Raw genomic sequence first — 14,402 nt, forward strand, 5'->3', positions numbered from 1 at the left:
TTATCTATTTCTGCATGTCTTTATTCAGAACCCCCTGGTTTCCTGGGCGTTTATTGGTTTCCCACCTTTACTTTAAGTGCTACAGGCTTGGGGGAGACTGGCTGGAGAGCTGTCAGGCGGAGGAGGACCTGGGGGTGTTGAGTGATCACCGACTCAATATGAGCCAGCAGTGTTCCTGGGTGGGCAGGAAGGCCAATGGCATCCTGGCTTGTGTCAGGAATAGTGGGGCCAGTGGGTCTGGGGAGGTGACTGTGCCCCTGTACTGGGCACTGGTGAGGCAGCACCTTGAGTGCTGGGTCCAGCTCTGGGCTCCTCACCATAAGAAGGACATTGAGGTCCTGGGGTGAGTCCAGAGAAGGGCAACCAGGCTGGGGCAGGGGCTGGAGGGAAAATCCTATGAGGAGCAGCTGAGGGAGCTGGGGGTGTTCAGCCTGGAGAAGAGGAGGCTGAGGGGAGACCTTCTCACCACCTACAACCACCTGAAGGGAGGGTGCAGAGAGGTGGGCGATGGTCTTTTCAGCCAGGTGACAGGAGATGGGACAAGGGGCAATGGGCTCAAGCTGCCCCAGGGCAGGGTCAGAGCAGATGGGAGGGAAAAGCTCTTCACTGAAAGAGCTGTGGGGCTGTGGCACAGGCTGCCCGGGGGGGGGCTGAGACACCATCCCTGGGTGTGTTTAACAGGCGGGTAGATGAGGTGCTCAGGGATCTGGTTTAGCACAGGACAGGAATGGCTGGACTGGATGATCTCAAAGGTCTTTTCCAGCCCCCGACCCTGGTTCATCCCCGCGCACCTGGAGCCCGGTTTGAGACCGGGGGGAGGGGGCAGGTGGGGGCGGGGCTCCGAGTGAGGGGGCGGGTCCATGCAAATGAGGCGCGAGCCCCGCCGCGCACGCGCGCGCTGGGCGGGCTGTGACAAGATGGCGGCGGCGCCGGGCGGCGGGGCGGCGCGGAGGGTGCAGCGGGTGTTGGGGCACCTCGCCGGTTCCGCTCCGGGAACCGGGACTGGGCTTCGTGCCGCGCCTTGCGGGAGCCGTGCCGGGGTCTGGCCGCGGGCCGCCAGCCCCGACGATGTGGTGGTGGTGCACGGGCGGAGGACCGCCATCGGCCGTGCCAAGCGCGGGGGCTTCAAGGTACGGCCCGGGACGGGGTGCCCCGCATGCCCCGCTCCGCTCCCGGGGTGCTGCGGCCGTGACCTGCCCGCCTCTCCCCTTGGCGCTGGGGCCTCCGGTCTCCCGCTGTCCCCGGAGCGTTGGGTCGGGCCGAGCTCCCCGCAGCGAGGGAGGGAAGGAGGGGAAGGGGGGTCCCTGCCCGGGAGCTGAGGGTTTGAGTGGCGGGGGGTGCGCGGCCGGGCGGGGCAGGGCCACCGGCGCCCCCGGAGCGGCCCAGGACCGAGGGGCTTCCCGGCTGCCCCCGAGCCCGGGCCGGGCCTTCAGCGCGCCGCTCGTCCCCGCTGCCGCCAGCCGGAGCAGCGGCGGCATCTCCCTTCCCAGCCCGGCTGTTGGGTACCGGGTGCTTGGCTCGGACCCGGGTGCGGCGAGCGCAGGGCCCGGGGCACTGGCTGAGTCAGAGCCGGGTGCCGGCCCCCGAGGATGTCCCCTGCCACCCTCCAGCGCCTCCCACCAGCTGAGGGGCACCCTGGGCCTTCGGTGAGGAATTGAGCGGCTCCTCTAGCTGAGCCTCAGCGCGTACCCCAGAGCCCTTTGGCTCTGAAAGCCCCACAAAGCGTGTGCATCTGAAACTGAGCTAGGTGAGGGAGCCGAGCCTTCCGTTCCTGCAAGGCACACGGGCTGAAACCCACACCGAGTAATTACTGAACCATCCTCAGCTGGGAAGTGGAGCAGAGCTGCCTCAGCCTTGTGCCAGCGTCCTCTGAAGCAGTCAGACCCGGTGACTGGGCAGTTGGTGGTGCTCACTGAGCAGTGCTAATCCCCTCTGCTTTTAGGATACTACCCCTGATGAGCTGCTGTCTGCTGTTATGACAGCCGTCCTTCAAGATGTCAGTCTTCGTCCTGAGGTCCTGGGAGACATCTGTGTGGGTGAGTGAGCAAGTTCTGCCTAGACTTGAAACTCTGGATCTCCGAGCCAGGCTGCTCCTGGCTTCCCACGGGATAAATCCAGGCGTTGTGGGGCTGGAAGGGGTTAGTGTGTATGAAATTGGTGTGTCCTTCACAACTGTTGTGTCAGGTGGTGGGGAACTGCCCAGTCTGGGTGCCAGATGGTACCAGGCTGTGATGATGTTAACGTCCTGTTGATGCCCACAGCAAAGAGCGAAGGAAATGGGGTGCCATTTCCCTCTGGAATCACATTACTGACTGGAATTGTGTCTTTACACTCAGGAAATGTCCTGCAGCCTGGAGCTGGTGCTTTGATTGCAAGAGTTGCACAGTTTCTAAGGTAAACTCTCAATGGGATCAAGGTTCCTCCTTCCTTTCTCCAGCCTTGGCTACAGAACAGCACTGGGTCAGAGGTTGCACACTCCTTACTAAGAAGTTACAGCAAATCACCTTTTGCCTAGAAATCAGCCTTTAATCGAGTGTGCAGAGAACAGGACGCTGCTGGGAAGGGACAGGCAGGCAGAGGTCAGGCTGCTGGATCTGTGCAGCCTGTGCTGAGCCTCAGAACATGAGATCTTTTGGGGGCTTCTGGCTCTCTGCTGGAAGGCTGTGCTTCTCTGCATGGGCCTGAAACCACCTGGAATCTCAGGTCTTCCTGTTCATTGCCCAGTGGTGGAGTTGATGGCTCACACTGAGTTGGAGCCCAGCTTCCAAATGTTCCAGGCAGTGTCTGTTGCCAAGTGATGCTTCTGTAAGTCAGCGTGCAAGCAGCACTTCGGAGAGGTGCAGATAGAGCCCACCAGAAATGATGGCATTGCAGAGCTTTTCAGGATTTCTGGCTCCAGTCAGAGCTCCAGAGCAGGAGGGTCCTGTGTGGTGAGAACCTATGAGAAGCTCAGTGTGGCCCCACAATGTGCACTTGCAGCCCACAAGGCCAAGAGTGTCCTGGGCTGCATCAAAAGCAGCGTGACCAGCCAGTTGAGAGAGGGGATTCTGCCCCTCTGCTCTGCTCTGGTGAGACCCCACCTGCAGTGCTGTGTCCAGCTCTGGGGTCCTTGGTACAAGAAATACATGTAGCTGTTGGAGTGGGTCCAGAGGAGGCCACAGAGATGATCCAAGAGCTGGAGCACCTCTGCTATGGAGATAAGCTGAGAGAGTTGGGATTTTTCAGCCTGGAGGAAGAAGGCTCTGTGGAAACCTTACAGCACCTTCCACTACCTGAAGGAGCTCCAGGAAAGCTGGACAGGAACTGGTTACAAGGGCAGGGAGTGACAGGACAAGGGGGAATGGCTTTAATCTGAAGGAGGGGAGATTTAGATTAGATACAAGGAAGAATTTTTTATGATGAGATGGTGAAACCCTGTCACAGGGTGACCAGAGAAGCTGTGGCTGCCTCTGGATCCTTGGCAGGGTTCAGGGCCAGGCTGGATGAGGCTTTGGGTACCCTGGGCTGGTGGAGGGTGTCCCTGCCCGTAGCAGGGGGTGGGACTAGATGGACTTTGAGGTCCCTTCCCACCCAAACCAGTCTGTTGTTCTTTGGCTCCCAGAAGACAGACCTGTGGGGAAACAGCACTCAGAGCCGCTTGCAAACCGAGTGTGGAAATCCTGAACTTTGGTTTGCCTTGGTGCAGGACCCAATAGGTCAACAGATACATAAAGGGATTTGCCTTGAACTTGAGGGTTAAAATTTAATGGAGTGGCTTAGTGCTCTCTTCAGAGGTTTAGTTTGCTGTGTGGTTTTAATCACTGAGCCTTTGCCCATCGTGCCTTATTTTCTAGTGATATCCCAGAAACGGTGCCGTGCTCGAGCGTGAACCGGCAGTGCTCCTCAGGGCTCCAGGCCATTATCAATATAGCCGGTAAGTGGTGTGGACACTCGGATCACACTCGGTGCCTGTCCCACCCCAAGTGCTTGTTTCTCCTGTCCCACAGTCTCTCTGAGCAGTAAAAATAGTGATAAAGCTCCCTGCTATTAGGAGTCTTCAGCATCTTGAGGGCTGAATGCTGTTTTTTCTGCCCCTGTACTGGGCACTGGTGAGGCTGCACCTTGAGTGCTGGGTCCAGTTCTGGGCTCCTCACCATAAGAAGGACACTGAGGTCCTGGGGTGAGTCCAGAGAAGGGCAACCAGGCTGGGGAAGGGGCTGGAGGGCAAGTCCTATGAGGAGCGGCTGAGGGAGCTGGGGGTGTTCAGCCTGGAGAAGAGGAGACTGAGGGGAGACCTTATCACCACTTACAGTTACCTGACAGGAGGGTGTAGAGAGGTGGGCGATGGTCTCTTCAGCCAGGTGACAGGAGATGGGACAAGGGGAAATGGCAAGAAGCTGCACCAGGGCAGGGTCAGATTAGAAGTCAGGACAAAGTTCTTCACTGAAAGAGTTGTTGGGACCTGGAACAGGCTGCCCAGGGAGGGGGTTGAGTCACCATCCCTGGATGTGTTTAACAGATGGGTAGATGAGGTGCTCAGGGATATGGTTTACCATAGGACAGGAACAGTTGGACTTGATCTTAAGGATCTTTTCCAACCTTGTGATTCTGTGATATCCTTGAGTGGGTGAGTTTACCCCTAGATAGGTACCTTGATTTTCTGAAGATGAGTTCTACCATGGCTTCCAGGTCAGACAGCTTCCAGACAGGTCCCTCTCCTGGCCTGTGTGGTTCCATGTCAGGTCACGGGTAGTCTCCAGCCCCATCAGCTCCTTGACCTGGCCCACCTGGCAGGTGGGAGGGTGCAGGAACACACCATTTGGGTGTAGCTGGTGCCTGGGGTGGTTGTGAAACTGCAGCTGGGGTGGAAGTGCTTTTGCTGCTAACGACACTAAGGGTGTCTGTGTGCTGCTGTTACAGGTGGCATCCGAAATGGATCGTATGACATCGGCTTAGCCTGCGGGTAAGAAGGACTTTCTATGGCTCTTGCTTAGGCTGCCTGAAGGTAGCAGCAGCTCTCATGCAAGGAATTACAACCCCCTTCCCAACAGACCTGTCTTCCCACAAAAGAAAACACTGTCCTTGTTCCACAGAGCAGGGAATAAACTCTTAGCGTTAGGACCTGAGTTTAAGTGGTGGTTGCAGGTGCAATTCACGTGTTTCCAGAGGCTTCTGAGGACTTCTGCAGCAGGAATGGTGATCTTCAAGGTCTGAGGGAGGGTGCTCTAAAATCACTTCCCATGGAAGCGCTGGGCTCGGTGACATGGCTGTGGGGTTGCAAGAAGAGGCTGAGCATCTCTAACAAGCATGTTTCATTCAGGTCCTCTGCAGGATACTACTTGTGTGCAGAGTTCTGACAGCTTAAAGGAGCCTGTCATAATTAGCTTCTTAACTAATCTTCAATTAACCAGTCTCCTTTCTTGGATAAATTCATGTCCTTCCTATGCTAATAACTGTTGTAGAGATCAAGAAGAGATGATGTTCTGTAGTGGAAGGACATGTTGAGCTTTGCTTCGGTCCCGACATAATAAGAAGTGTTTATTTTTCAGAGGTTCATGCAGATGTTAGGTTGGCATTGGAGTAACGCTAGTGACCATATACATGTTAACTTCAGAAGAACTGCAATCCTGGGGCTAAAATAATGGGTTTCTCTTTTTCTTTGCCTTGGTAACTCTTAAGTCTTTCTTGATTGTTATTGTACATCAGCCCCCGGGAGCCCTTAGGAAAGTATTTCTATTTACAACTTCTCAACACCTCTGTGTACCTGGTTGAGCAAGATCTGATGTTGAGAACACCCTTCCTTAGACTGCTGGGAAATAAACAGCTCAACAAGACAGGCCTGTTCCTCTCAAGCAGGCTCAGTGCTCTGTGGGGTGCTTTTCACTCGTTTACTTTAACTTACGTCTTTCAAGGAGTGTTTAGTAGCAGCAGCTGCCAAAATAGTGAGCTTGAAGGTACAGAAAGGCTCAGAGGGTTTGGGATCACAGAACCATAGGGGTTGGAAGGGGCCTCAAGAGATCATCAGGTCCCACCCCCCCTGCCAAAGCAGCTCCCTAGCTCATGTTGCACAGGTTGGTGTCCAGACGGGTCTGGAATATCTCCAGAGATGGAGACTCCACAACCCCCCCTGGGTAGCCTTGCACCTTTGGGTGTGCAAGCCAGCACCTTGCATTGTGGGAAGGTTTCTTGCCTCTGCCCTTCAGGGTCCTCCAAGAAGGTGCAAAATCCCTGTATTACAAATAGCTGCCATGGGTTGGGGGTTGTCCCAAGCCGTATTCTGCCCATGACTGGACTCACCCTGGCACATGCAGAGGACCCAAGTGACAATGCAGAATGCAGTATTCTGCCTTGGAACCACTGCAGGCTCCTGAGAGCTGCTTGCAGAAGAGCCCTATTTCCTGCTTGCCCAGCATTTTCCAGGAATTTCCTGGCATTGCCTCAGCCAGTTCTCAGTCACTAGCTGTGTCTCTGTAGGGGGACAGGCGAGCGTGTCAGCAGGAGACAGAGTTTTGCTCAGCCTTAACCAAGCAATTGCCACAAATACAGTATGAAACCTCTGGCAGCAAATTCTTCTTGTGTTTAGTGTGGAAACGATGTCCCTCCGAAGTGCGGGTAACCCCGGTGATATCAGTTCCAGCATGATGGAAAACAGCAAAGCTCGGGATTGCCTTATTCCTATGGGGTAAGTGTTTCCCCTTCCCAAAGTTTTAAGGGTTTTCCAGGTGGTCCAGCTCAGTGGCTGTACTGTTTCACATCAGTCTGGCCGCAGAGCGCTTGCATCTCTGTGTGTCGGCACCTTCCTTGGTGGTGGCAGAAGATGAGTTGTGTGAAATCATTCATTGGTGACTCTGATGAAAAGGTGTCCTTGTCTTCAGCTCAGTGGCTTGATGAGCAAACGCTTGAGAGTGGATTTTGAACCTTGTTTTCGTTACAGATTTGATTCAGGATCGAGCAGTTCTAAGTTGAGAAGGCAGCAGTTAGCTTCCTGACTGAAGCTGCTGCTCGTACCTTCTGTTGTCTTAGTAGAAGCCAAGTGCAGGTCTGTTAGATGAGTTGTTGGATTAATTCTGTGATGTTGTTTTCCCCAGGATAACCTCAGAAAACGTGGCAGAGAAGTTTGGAGTTTCCCGAAAGAAGCAAGATGCCTTTGCCTTGGCTTCCCAACAAAAGTAAATGCCTTCTTTTGATTCTCTTCTTACTTTGAAACCTTTTAGTTAAGGAATAAACACAGATGGAAAACACGTTGCTGCTTCCCAAGAGTGGTCAAGTGCAGCCTTTGTGTTTTCCTTCCAAAGCTTAGTGGTGAGTAAAGAGGCTTGAGATGGTCAGAGCGGAGATGAGCATGTGTCTGGGTTGTGTGGTGAGGAAACCTTGATCCAGAGCTGGTCAGGGGATTGTGTGACTGATCTTGGGCACGTATCACCAGGCTTGTAAGCCTAGAGCAGCAAGTGTCCCAGCTTTTCAGCCCCCAAAGGATACAGACCTTGGTGAGGTTTGTGAACTGAGTGTACAGTGCGGTGTTTTCCTTGTGGCTTTGGCTCAGTCTCATTTGAAACTGAACGTGGGAGTGGCGGCAGAAAGAACCTTTCCAAGGGGAGTGTTTAAGTGTGGCTCTGTGTGGAGAACTGCTGAGTTTGAGAAGAGCAGCTTGTCTCTGCTGCAGGTGTTTGGCTCTGAGCGAGTCCAATTCTGCCTCTAAAAACCTTCCCCTTTGGTTCTGTCACTGCCAAAACAAGCTGATCCCTGGCATCCAGCAGCAGGTGCCACCAATGAGTTAAACCAACTTGCAGAGCTCTGGTTAAGCATCGCCCCGGTCCAATTATTTATCTAACACAGGAAGGCGCTGCACTGGCCAGTTAACCTTTAAATTCTGGCCCAGCTTCCAGGGAACTTGGCATGCCAGGCTTTCTCACTGACATGGAGCTGATAACAGGACAGGGTATGTGAACGGGACCCTCGCCTCGCGTGAGGGAAGGGGTGACTTTCTGGCCTCGGTCTCCGGATGTCTGCTGAGGTACTGATTTGTCCTGCAGTGTCTTGCCCAAACTCTCACTTACCTGGGAGTTTTAAATATTTTCATTTGATTGGTAAAAGTGTAAGGTGATGAGGAGGTAAAATGAGCTTTCAGTCTCGGTTTGTGTTTCCTGTGCAGGCTGCCCTGCTGCTGGAAGGTAAATCTTCTCCCTCCGCTCTACTCTGGAGGCTTTTAAATACCTTGTTGATATGAAAGATCAAACCTGAGCTAATTCTAATTTAGCTAATTGCATTCTGCCTACTTACTCAGCCACTTGCTCCTTGCTGCTAATGCTGCTCCCTCAGGGACCAGACCCTATCTTCACTGCACTGTTACTGCTAAATTAAGTGATACCCTTCTACATAGTCACATTGAACTATGCAGTGCAAATGGCAGTCTTTTTGGGTTCAAAAGTTACATTTAGATGCCAGAAGATTATACCTGAAGCTTGTGGTTTAAAGCTCAACTTGTCTTTAGTAGGACAAAACCAAGGGATGAGTGAAACTTGACCTTATTCTTTCACTTGTCAGAAATGACAAGCGTTACGTGGAGGCTTAGCCCACTTGTCCTGCTTAAACTTAAGAATTAGGTGTTTGAACATGAGGATTCATTGTTTTCTTGCTCAGAAGTGTGAGATCCTGTGAGCTGGGTTTGGGATGGATTGCCCATGATAGTTTCCTGTGACACAGAGGTAAGAAGCTTGTCTGTCCATGAATGGAAATAAGTACTTGCTGGTTGTCCTGTCCACTGCTCGGTGATGATGTGCCTGTGTACCCCATCACACCTCAGTTCATTCTCTTACTTAATTGGTCTCCTTGACATCTGTTCCCTTGCAAACCACTTCCAGAATATTTTTAACCTCTTGAACTCTTCTTTAACAGAGCAGCAAAAGCTCAGCAGATGGGACTGTTTCGAAGTGAGATCGTTCCAGTGAAGACCACTGTCGCAGACAATCAGGGCAACCGAAAAACAATCACCGTGGATCAAGATGAAGGGATTAGGCCCTCCACCACCCTGGAAGGCCTGGCAAAGCTGAAGCCTGCCTTCAAAGAGGATGGCAGCACTACAGCAGGTCAGCCCTGTTCAGTTTATGTTGTTCCTGTGCTTTACCTGCCTTGTAATATAATGTGCTTAGGTGTTAAGAGATCTCTTCCCACAGGTAATGCCAGCCAGGTCAGCGATGGAGCAGCTGCTGTTCTCCTGGCAAAACGCTCAAAAGCAGCACAGCTGGGACTCCCAGTCCTGGGGGTGCTCAGGTCCTTTGCTGTGGTCGGCGTCCCACCTGACGTCATGGGCATTGGACCGGCCTACGCAATCCCCGTGGCTGTGGAGAAGGCAGGTAAGAACCACTCATTGTTCATACAGCATTCAGCACAAGGCAGATCAGCCTCTGTGGCCTGAAACGTGGGATTATGTCTGTCTCACCTGTGCAGCCCTAGGAGCAGTGAGCTTAAGGATCCCTTAAGGCTTTCAATTTACCATGCTCATGGGGTTAAATAAGTTTTCCAGCTGGTGATCATTGTCGTGTGCCCCCTTTCCTTGCTGTACTCACATGCTCAGCTACAGTTTTCTCTTTCAGGCCCAAAATACCCTTCAATCTGTAACCCCTCTGCAAACAAATCACATTTAATCTAAGGAAACTCAGTGACACAGTGTCACAGGCTGTGATGTTTTGCAGTGTTTAGGCATCATTGTACAGAAACACCTGTACAAATGTAGACACCCCACAGGGAGCCAAGATCCCTCTCGTCTTGGTGGTAGTGGAGCAGAGCTAGAATTTGTGAAGGGAGGTTGTGAGTGAATTATTCTCCTTGCTGTAGTCATAGTGTAAAAATACCTCCTTTTAATCCTGTCTTTTCTGAACTGCAGGTCTCACTCTGAATGACATCGATATATATGAAATTAATGAAGCCTTTGCAAGCCAGGTGAGTGATCCTCATGTTTGAGTTGCTCCGTTGCTTGGTAGCTGAGTATATTTCAGCTCAGTCTCCAAATTAAGTTTTAAACTTGTTCCACATATTACATATTCAGCCAGATGTTAATAATGTGCACATGCTGTTTGTTCCCTCTCCTTCAGGATGGAAAGCCACCAGACATTGCTTATACAGCTTAATACTTAAAAGTCAGACAAATATGTCACTGAAGGGGGATGTAATCTTTACTATCATATCCTCCCACCAACTTGCACAATTTCTGTTTCACAAGGGCTGTTGGTACTGGGTGGTGTCAGTGTGAATGTGTTGCACTCCCCAAATCATAGTTAATGAAAGGTAGAAACTTCAGTGTCTCCCACAAAGGTGTGACGTGCCTGTCCGAAAGCGCCTGGGCTCGCTTTGAGATGAAGTCTTGGCTCACTTGGGGTGCTTTGGTTTTGTAATGTAGTTCCCTTCCTTTCCATTGGGAAAAACGGTCTAGCTGGAGGGCAAATCATATGAGGAGCAGCTGAGGGAGCTTGGGGGTGTTTAGTCTGGAGAAGAGGAGGCTGAGGGGAGACCTTATCATAGTTACCTGAAAGGAGGTTGTAGAGAGATGGGTGATGGTCTCTTCAGCCAGGTGACAGGAGATGGGACAAGGGGGAATGGCATGAAGCTGCACCAGGGCAGGGTCAGATCAGATGTTAGCTGCACCATGGAAGCCCCTAAGATGGTTTGCTGTCCCTCCTTATAGAGGTTCGAGATCACCAGACCTCCCTGCACCCCTCTTGGCTCTGTGCTGCAGGTGAGCTGAGAACTAGTGGAGACCAGAGCATCTCCCTGCAACCCTTTCCTCTGTCTTTCTAGGCTGTGTACTGTGTTGAAAAGCTGGGCATTCCCATGGAGAAGGTCAACCCCCTGGGAGGAGCGATAGCACTGGGGCACCCACTGGGCTGTACTGGTGCACGTCAAGTCGTGACTTTGCTCAATGAACTGAAGCGCAGAGGGAAGAGGTGAGTGCAGAGGAATGGAGTTAGCCTTATGTTACACAGGGGTTAGTAATAGCTCAGTAGTAACCATAGGGCAACCATCTGGGTTAAGGTTCTCCATTCCGATGATGGCTTTGAATGTGAATTCCCAGTGCCTCTCCTGCCAGAGGGCTGTCTGGTGTCTTGCACATGAATGCAGAGTCTCTCCTGGCCAGCAGTGGTGCAGGGCCCTGGAGTAGACATTGCTGCCATACAGCGTTAATGCGGTACATCAGGGGTCAGGTCTGGTGGGGCTGCACGGGGCTGGGATGGTTCAGTCCCTGCACTTGGGCTCTTCCCAACATGCAGGAGCAACATGGTCTCTGGTGGGGGCTGGCTCTGTCCCTGCTCCTTTGGGGACACACCGTAGGGTGGCTGTGCCCTGGCCCAGGGGGAGAGGGACAGCACGAGCAGGCTGTTAAATGCCAAGCAACTCCAGCAGAAATATGAAATCATCTCAAACTGCAGTGGAAGAACTTGCTCTGAAATCAGACTTTCCCCTCTTTCCCACAAAGCCTCTTGCACATCATCTGACTGTCCAGATGTACCCTGAGCAGTACACACCAAAGCCAGGTGAAGGGCCACAGTAAGAGGCAGGAAAGGAAGAGTTTCTTCCTTAACCCATGTGAATCCAAGCAGCTTTCCTAGCTCGACCTCACTGCTGGTATGTCTGAAGCAGGGGGGAAGGAGCTCGCTCCCAGCACACTCCTGTCCGCAAAGCAGGCAGCAAGACCCCTGTCCACATGCTCTGCAAACAACACCCCAAAAGACCTCTGGGGCACCAGGGCCTGCTCCAGAGTTTGAAGAGTTAGAACAGTGGGTAGCTCAGGTTCAGTGTGCTCTTTATTTTCCCTCAGATGATCTAAACCTGACCTGTGTTTCTCTTAATTCCCCCTGTGTGTTGGTTTCAGAGCGTACGGAGTGGTCTCGATGTGCATTGGAACCGGCATGGGCGCTGCGGCAGTGTTTGAGTACCCAGGGAACTAAACTCCAGCCTGCTGCCACAATGACACAACGGCTGATTCTCTGTCCTTCTCTAGTAATAGCAAGTGATTGGTGCTGTGAAATCAAGACAGGGATTTGTTTCTAGATCTATAAAGCTTAGGCACAAATTGAGAAGTCAAATGAATGGCACAGCTGTACTGAGCGGGTGGGAAAGGCAAAGCTGGCATTTGCTTCAGAGCTGAAAAGCAGCCTGACGTGAGAGGTGAGTTCAGCTGAACTCAGCTGCAGGCCCCTGTGTAGGGAGAGCGTGTAGGAACGTTTCTCTCTCTCTTTACTCAGTGAACACCCTCAGAGAAGGAACTCCTTCACAGTACAGGACTTTGGTGTGACAAATTGTCTAAAGGCAGCACTGAAACCAAAACTATCTGTGCACAAGAAAAGGCTTTTCCTGGGTTTTCTTCAAAGATTTCATCATCCTGCAAGACATCTAGAGCGACACCTGTGACAGCCAAGAGAAGATCTAACCCTGCTTCCTGCACAGGGGTGTCTCTCCTGCCCCAGCCATGAGCTGGTGTCTGGGGTTGTCCCTGTGCCCCAGGATCTGCTGTCACTTTCTGCTGTCACCCACTGCTGTGAAGCCTCCAGTGAGGATGTGGAAGGAGAGTGGTGTGACCTGCACAGGAGGTGCCTGAGGAGGAAGGTTGGGCTGAATGCCAGCAGCCAGGAGTGTGAAAGTGGCTGTTCCAGCTTTCACAGCACATTTCTAACTATCAGCTTGTGGGACTAACTTAGAGGAGAAGCTTATGCTTAATAATACTTACTGATCACCAAAGAGATGTCAGCATTACTCTTACTGCAAGCACTTTGTAGACATCTCACCACTTTGGTGCTGTCAGGAATGTGTAGTTCACCTTGTAAAGTTCTCTCTCTCTCTCTCTCTCATGAGCAGGAAGAGTGCTGGAACTCCCAGCTAACAGCTTGAGAAAGACTCGTCATCACTGATGTGTTACCAAGTTTAAATTTGTAACACAGACTGAAGTTCTTTGTCCTGACTCTTGGTTATTTTGCACTTAATAATGCAATTGGGTTCTTGCAATGTATTTGTTTTCTTTTCATGATGAGTGGTAGTTGAAGGTCAGGATTAGTCAGAGGTATTTGATATTCTCTCATCCCCAGGCCTGCTCGCCCAGCAGTCACACATGCTGTGTTTTAGAGCAAAAAGATGAAATCACTTAGAGGGGACAGGGAGGCACTGACATCTTCAGGCATCCTCTTTTCTCACAGAGGTTCCTGTGTTTGAGATGAGGTCTCAGTTTCTGTTGGAAACTAGGCAGAAGGCAGCTGTTGTGCAGCTTTTGTTCTCCTCCAGCATGGATTGCAGCCCCACACATGCTGCTCTTACCCAAAACCTTTTATATGATGGGAGTGGAAGACTTCACAGGCTCAGAAGTGGGAATTTCAGTGACCTTTAGCTAAAGTGAGACTCAAAACATTTAAAGAGAAGTGTGAGTAAATGGGAACCATGTGGGGGGAAAGAAAGGGAAGAAGGGTTCCTCCCTCTGTCGCTGGAGGGGATGTTCTCAATACCCAGGCATGATGAAACACACAGGTTGGTGATTTTCCAGGGAGTCCAGGGAAAGTTGGCTCTTCCCCTTTCCATGTAAGGCACCAAGAAAACAGCTCAGGGAGTGCTGGCCTGCTCACTAATTCTTGCTTTTTTATTATGTGGCAATGACCATTTAAATGTCAAATAAACAAAAGCTGCTTCTTAAGGTAGGGACAGGCTTCAGCTGCAGGTTGAAGCACCCTGGGCTAGGCAGGGGGGGTTGGCCTGTTACCAAAACTGCTTTGGAATTTTAAAGGATTCTCCTGCAGAGCCTGGGAAGCTTAGTGCAGCAGTGAAGGCGCCAGCAGAGAATGAGCCCAGGAGTGTTTTCTCTTCAAAGCTTTTTCTCATCATAGCTTAGAATTTTATTCTGATGAAATTTTAGTCCCTATTGAAACAGCTGAAGGAGATGAAAATACAGGCTCAACTGGTGACACATCAGCATCCAACCCATTACCTTGACATGTCCCAGAGCGTGGTGCTTAAAGGAAATACAGTTCTTCATACTTCCCATCATGTGTGCCTTGTCCCCTGAGGTGCAGCTTGCAAGGCTTCTCACCCAGCACTCCAGTAATGGTCACAATGGCTTCGTAGTCAATGTCGCTCCTACAACGCAGAGCCAAAAGGCAGTTAGTTACAGCTGGGTGTAGTTCTGGGTTCAAGGATGAGTAGTTCCTCCACAGAGGAACAAGGGGAGGATGGGGCCCTAAGCTGTAAAGTGCTCCTAGTCCCAAGCACTGGTCTCTAACGTCAGCATTGAGGCCATGGGTGGCCATGACGCTGTGATGTGGCCCATGGCTATGTATGGGATCTGGGCTGTACCTGTGAACTTCATGTCTGAAAGAAGAATGTGGGTCTCTTCCTACTCATGACATTCTGGTTTAATTAAATAAAGTGAAGCTCTGCTGGGGGCTCAT

The 14,402-nt window shown here is 51.7% G+C and overlaps 2 protein-coding genes across 2 annotated transcripts in view; one reads left to right on the plus strand and one right to left on the minus strand.

Annotated features, from left to right (window-relative positions):
* Positions 1-917: 917 nt before the first annotated feature.
* ACAA1 (acetyl-CoA acyltransferase 1) lies at positions 918-12,979 on the plus strand (the record flags this gene model as incomplete). The annotated part of the gene is made up of 12 exons (XM_084280578.1): positions 918-1,130; positions 1,943-2,036; positions 2,337-2,394; positions 3,834-3,913; positions 4,900-4,942; positions 6,563-6,661; positions 7,068-7,148; positions 8,875-9,065; positions 9,153-9,332; positions 9,863-9,918; positions 10,774-10,919; positions 11,846-12,979. 12 exons carry the CDS (start codon positions 918-920, stop codon positions 11,919-11,921), a joined length of 1,317 nt encoding a protein of 438 aa, XP_084136704.1. The 3' UTR covers positions 11,922-12,979.
* Positions 12,980-13,019: 40 nt separating this feature from the next.
* Positions 13,020-14,402, minus strand: part of DLEC1 (DLEC1 cilia and flagella associated protein) — a gene marked incomplete at its 5' end in the record, with an annotated part of 43,026 nt that continues 41,643 nt past the window's right edge. The window contains one exon of the mRNA XM_084280577.1: positions 13,020-14,091. Within this exon, the coding sequence (XP_084136703.1) occupies positions 13,968-14,091 (124 nt within the window). The 3' untranslated portion in view covers positions 13,020-13,967. The remainder of the gene's footprint in view (positions 14,092-14,402) is intronic.

Source organism: Gallinula chloropus (assembly GCF_964237585.1).
Source record: "Gallinula chloropus genome assembly, chromosome: 2".
Lineage (NCBI taxonomy): Eukaryota > Metazoa > Chordata > Aves > Gruiformes > Rallidae > Gallinula > Gallinula chloropus.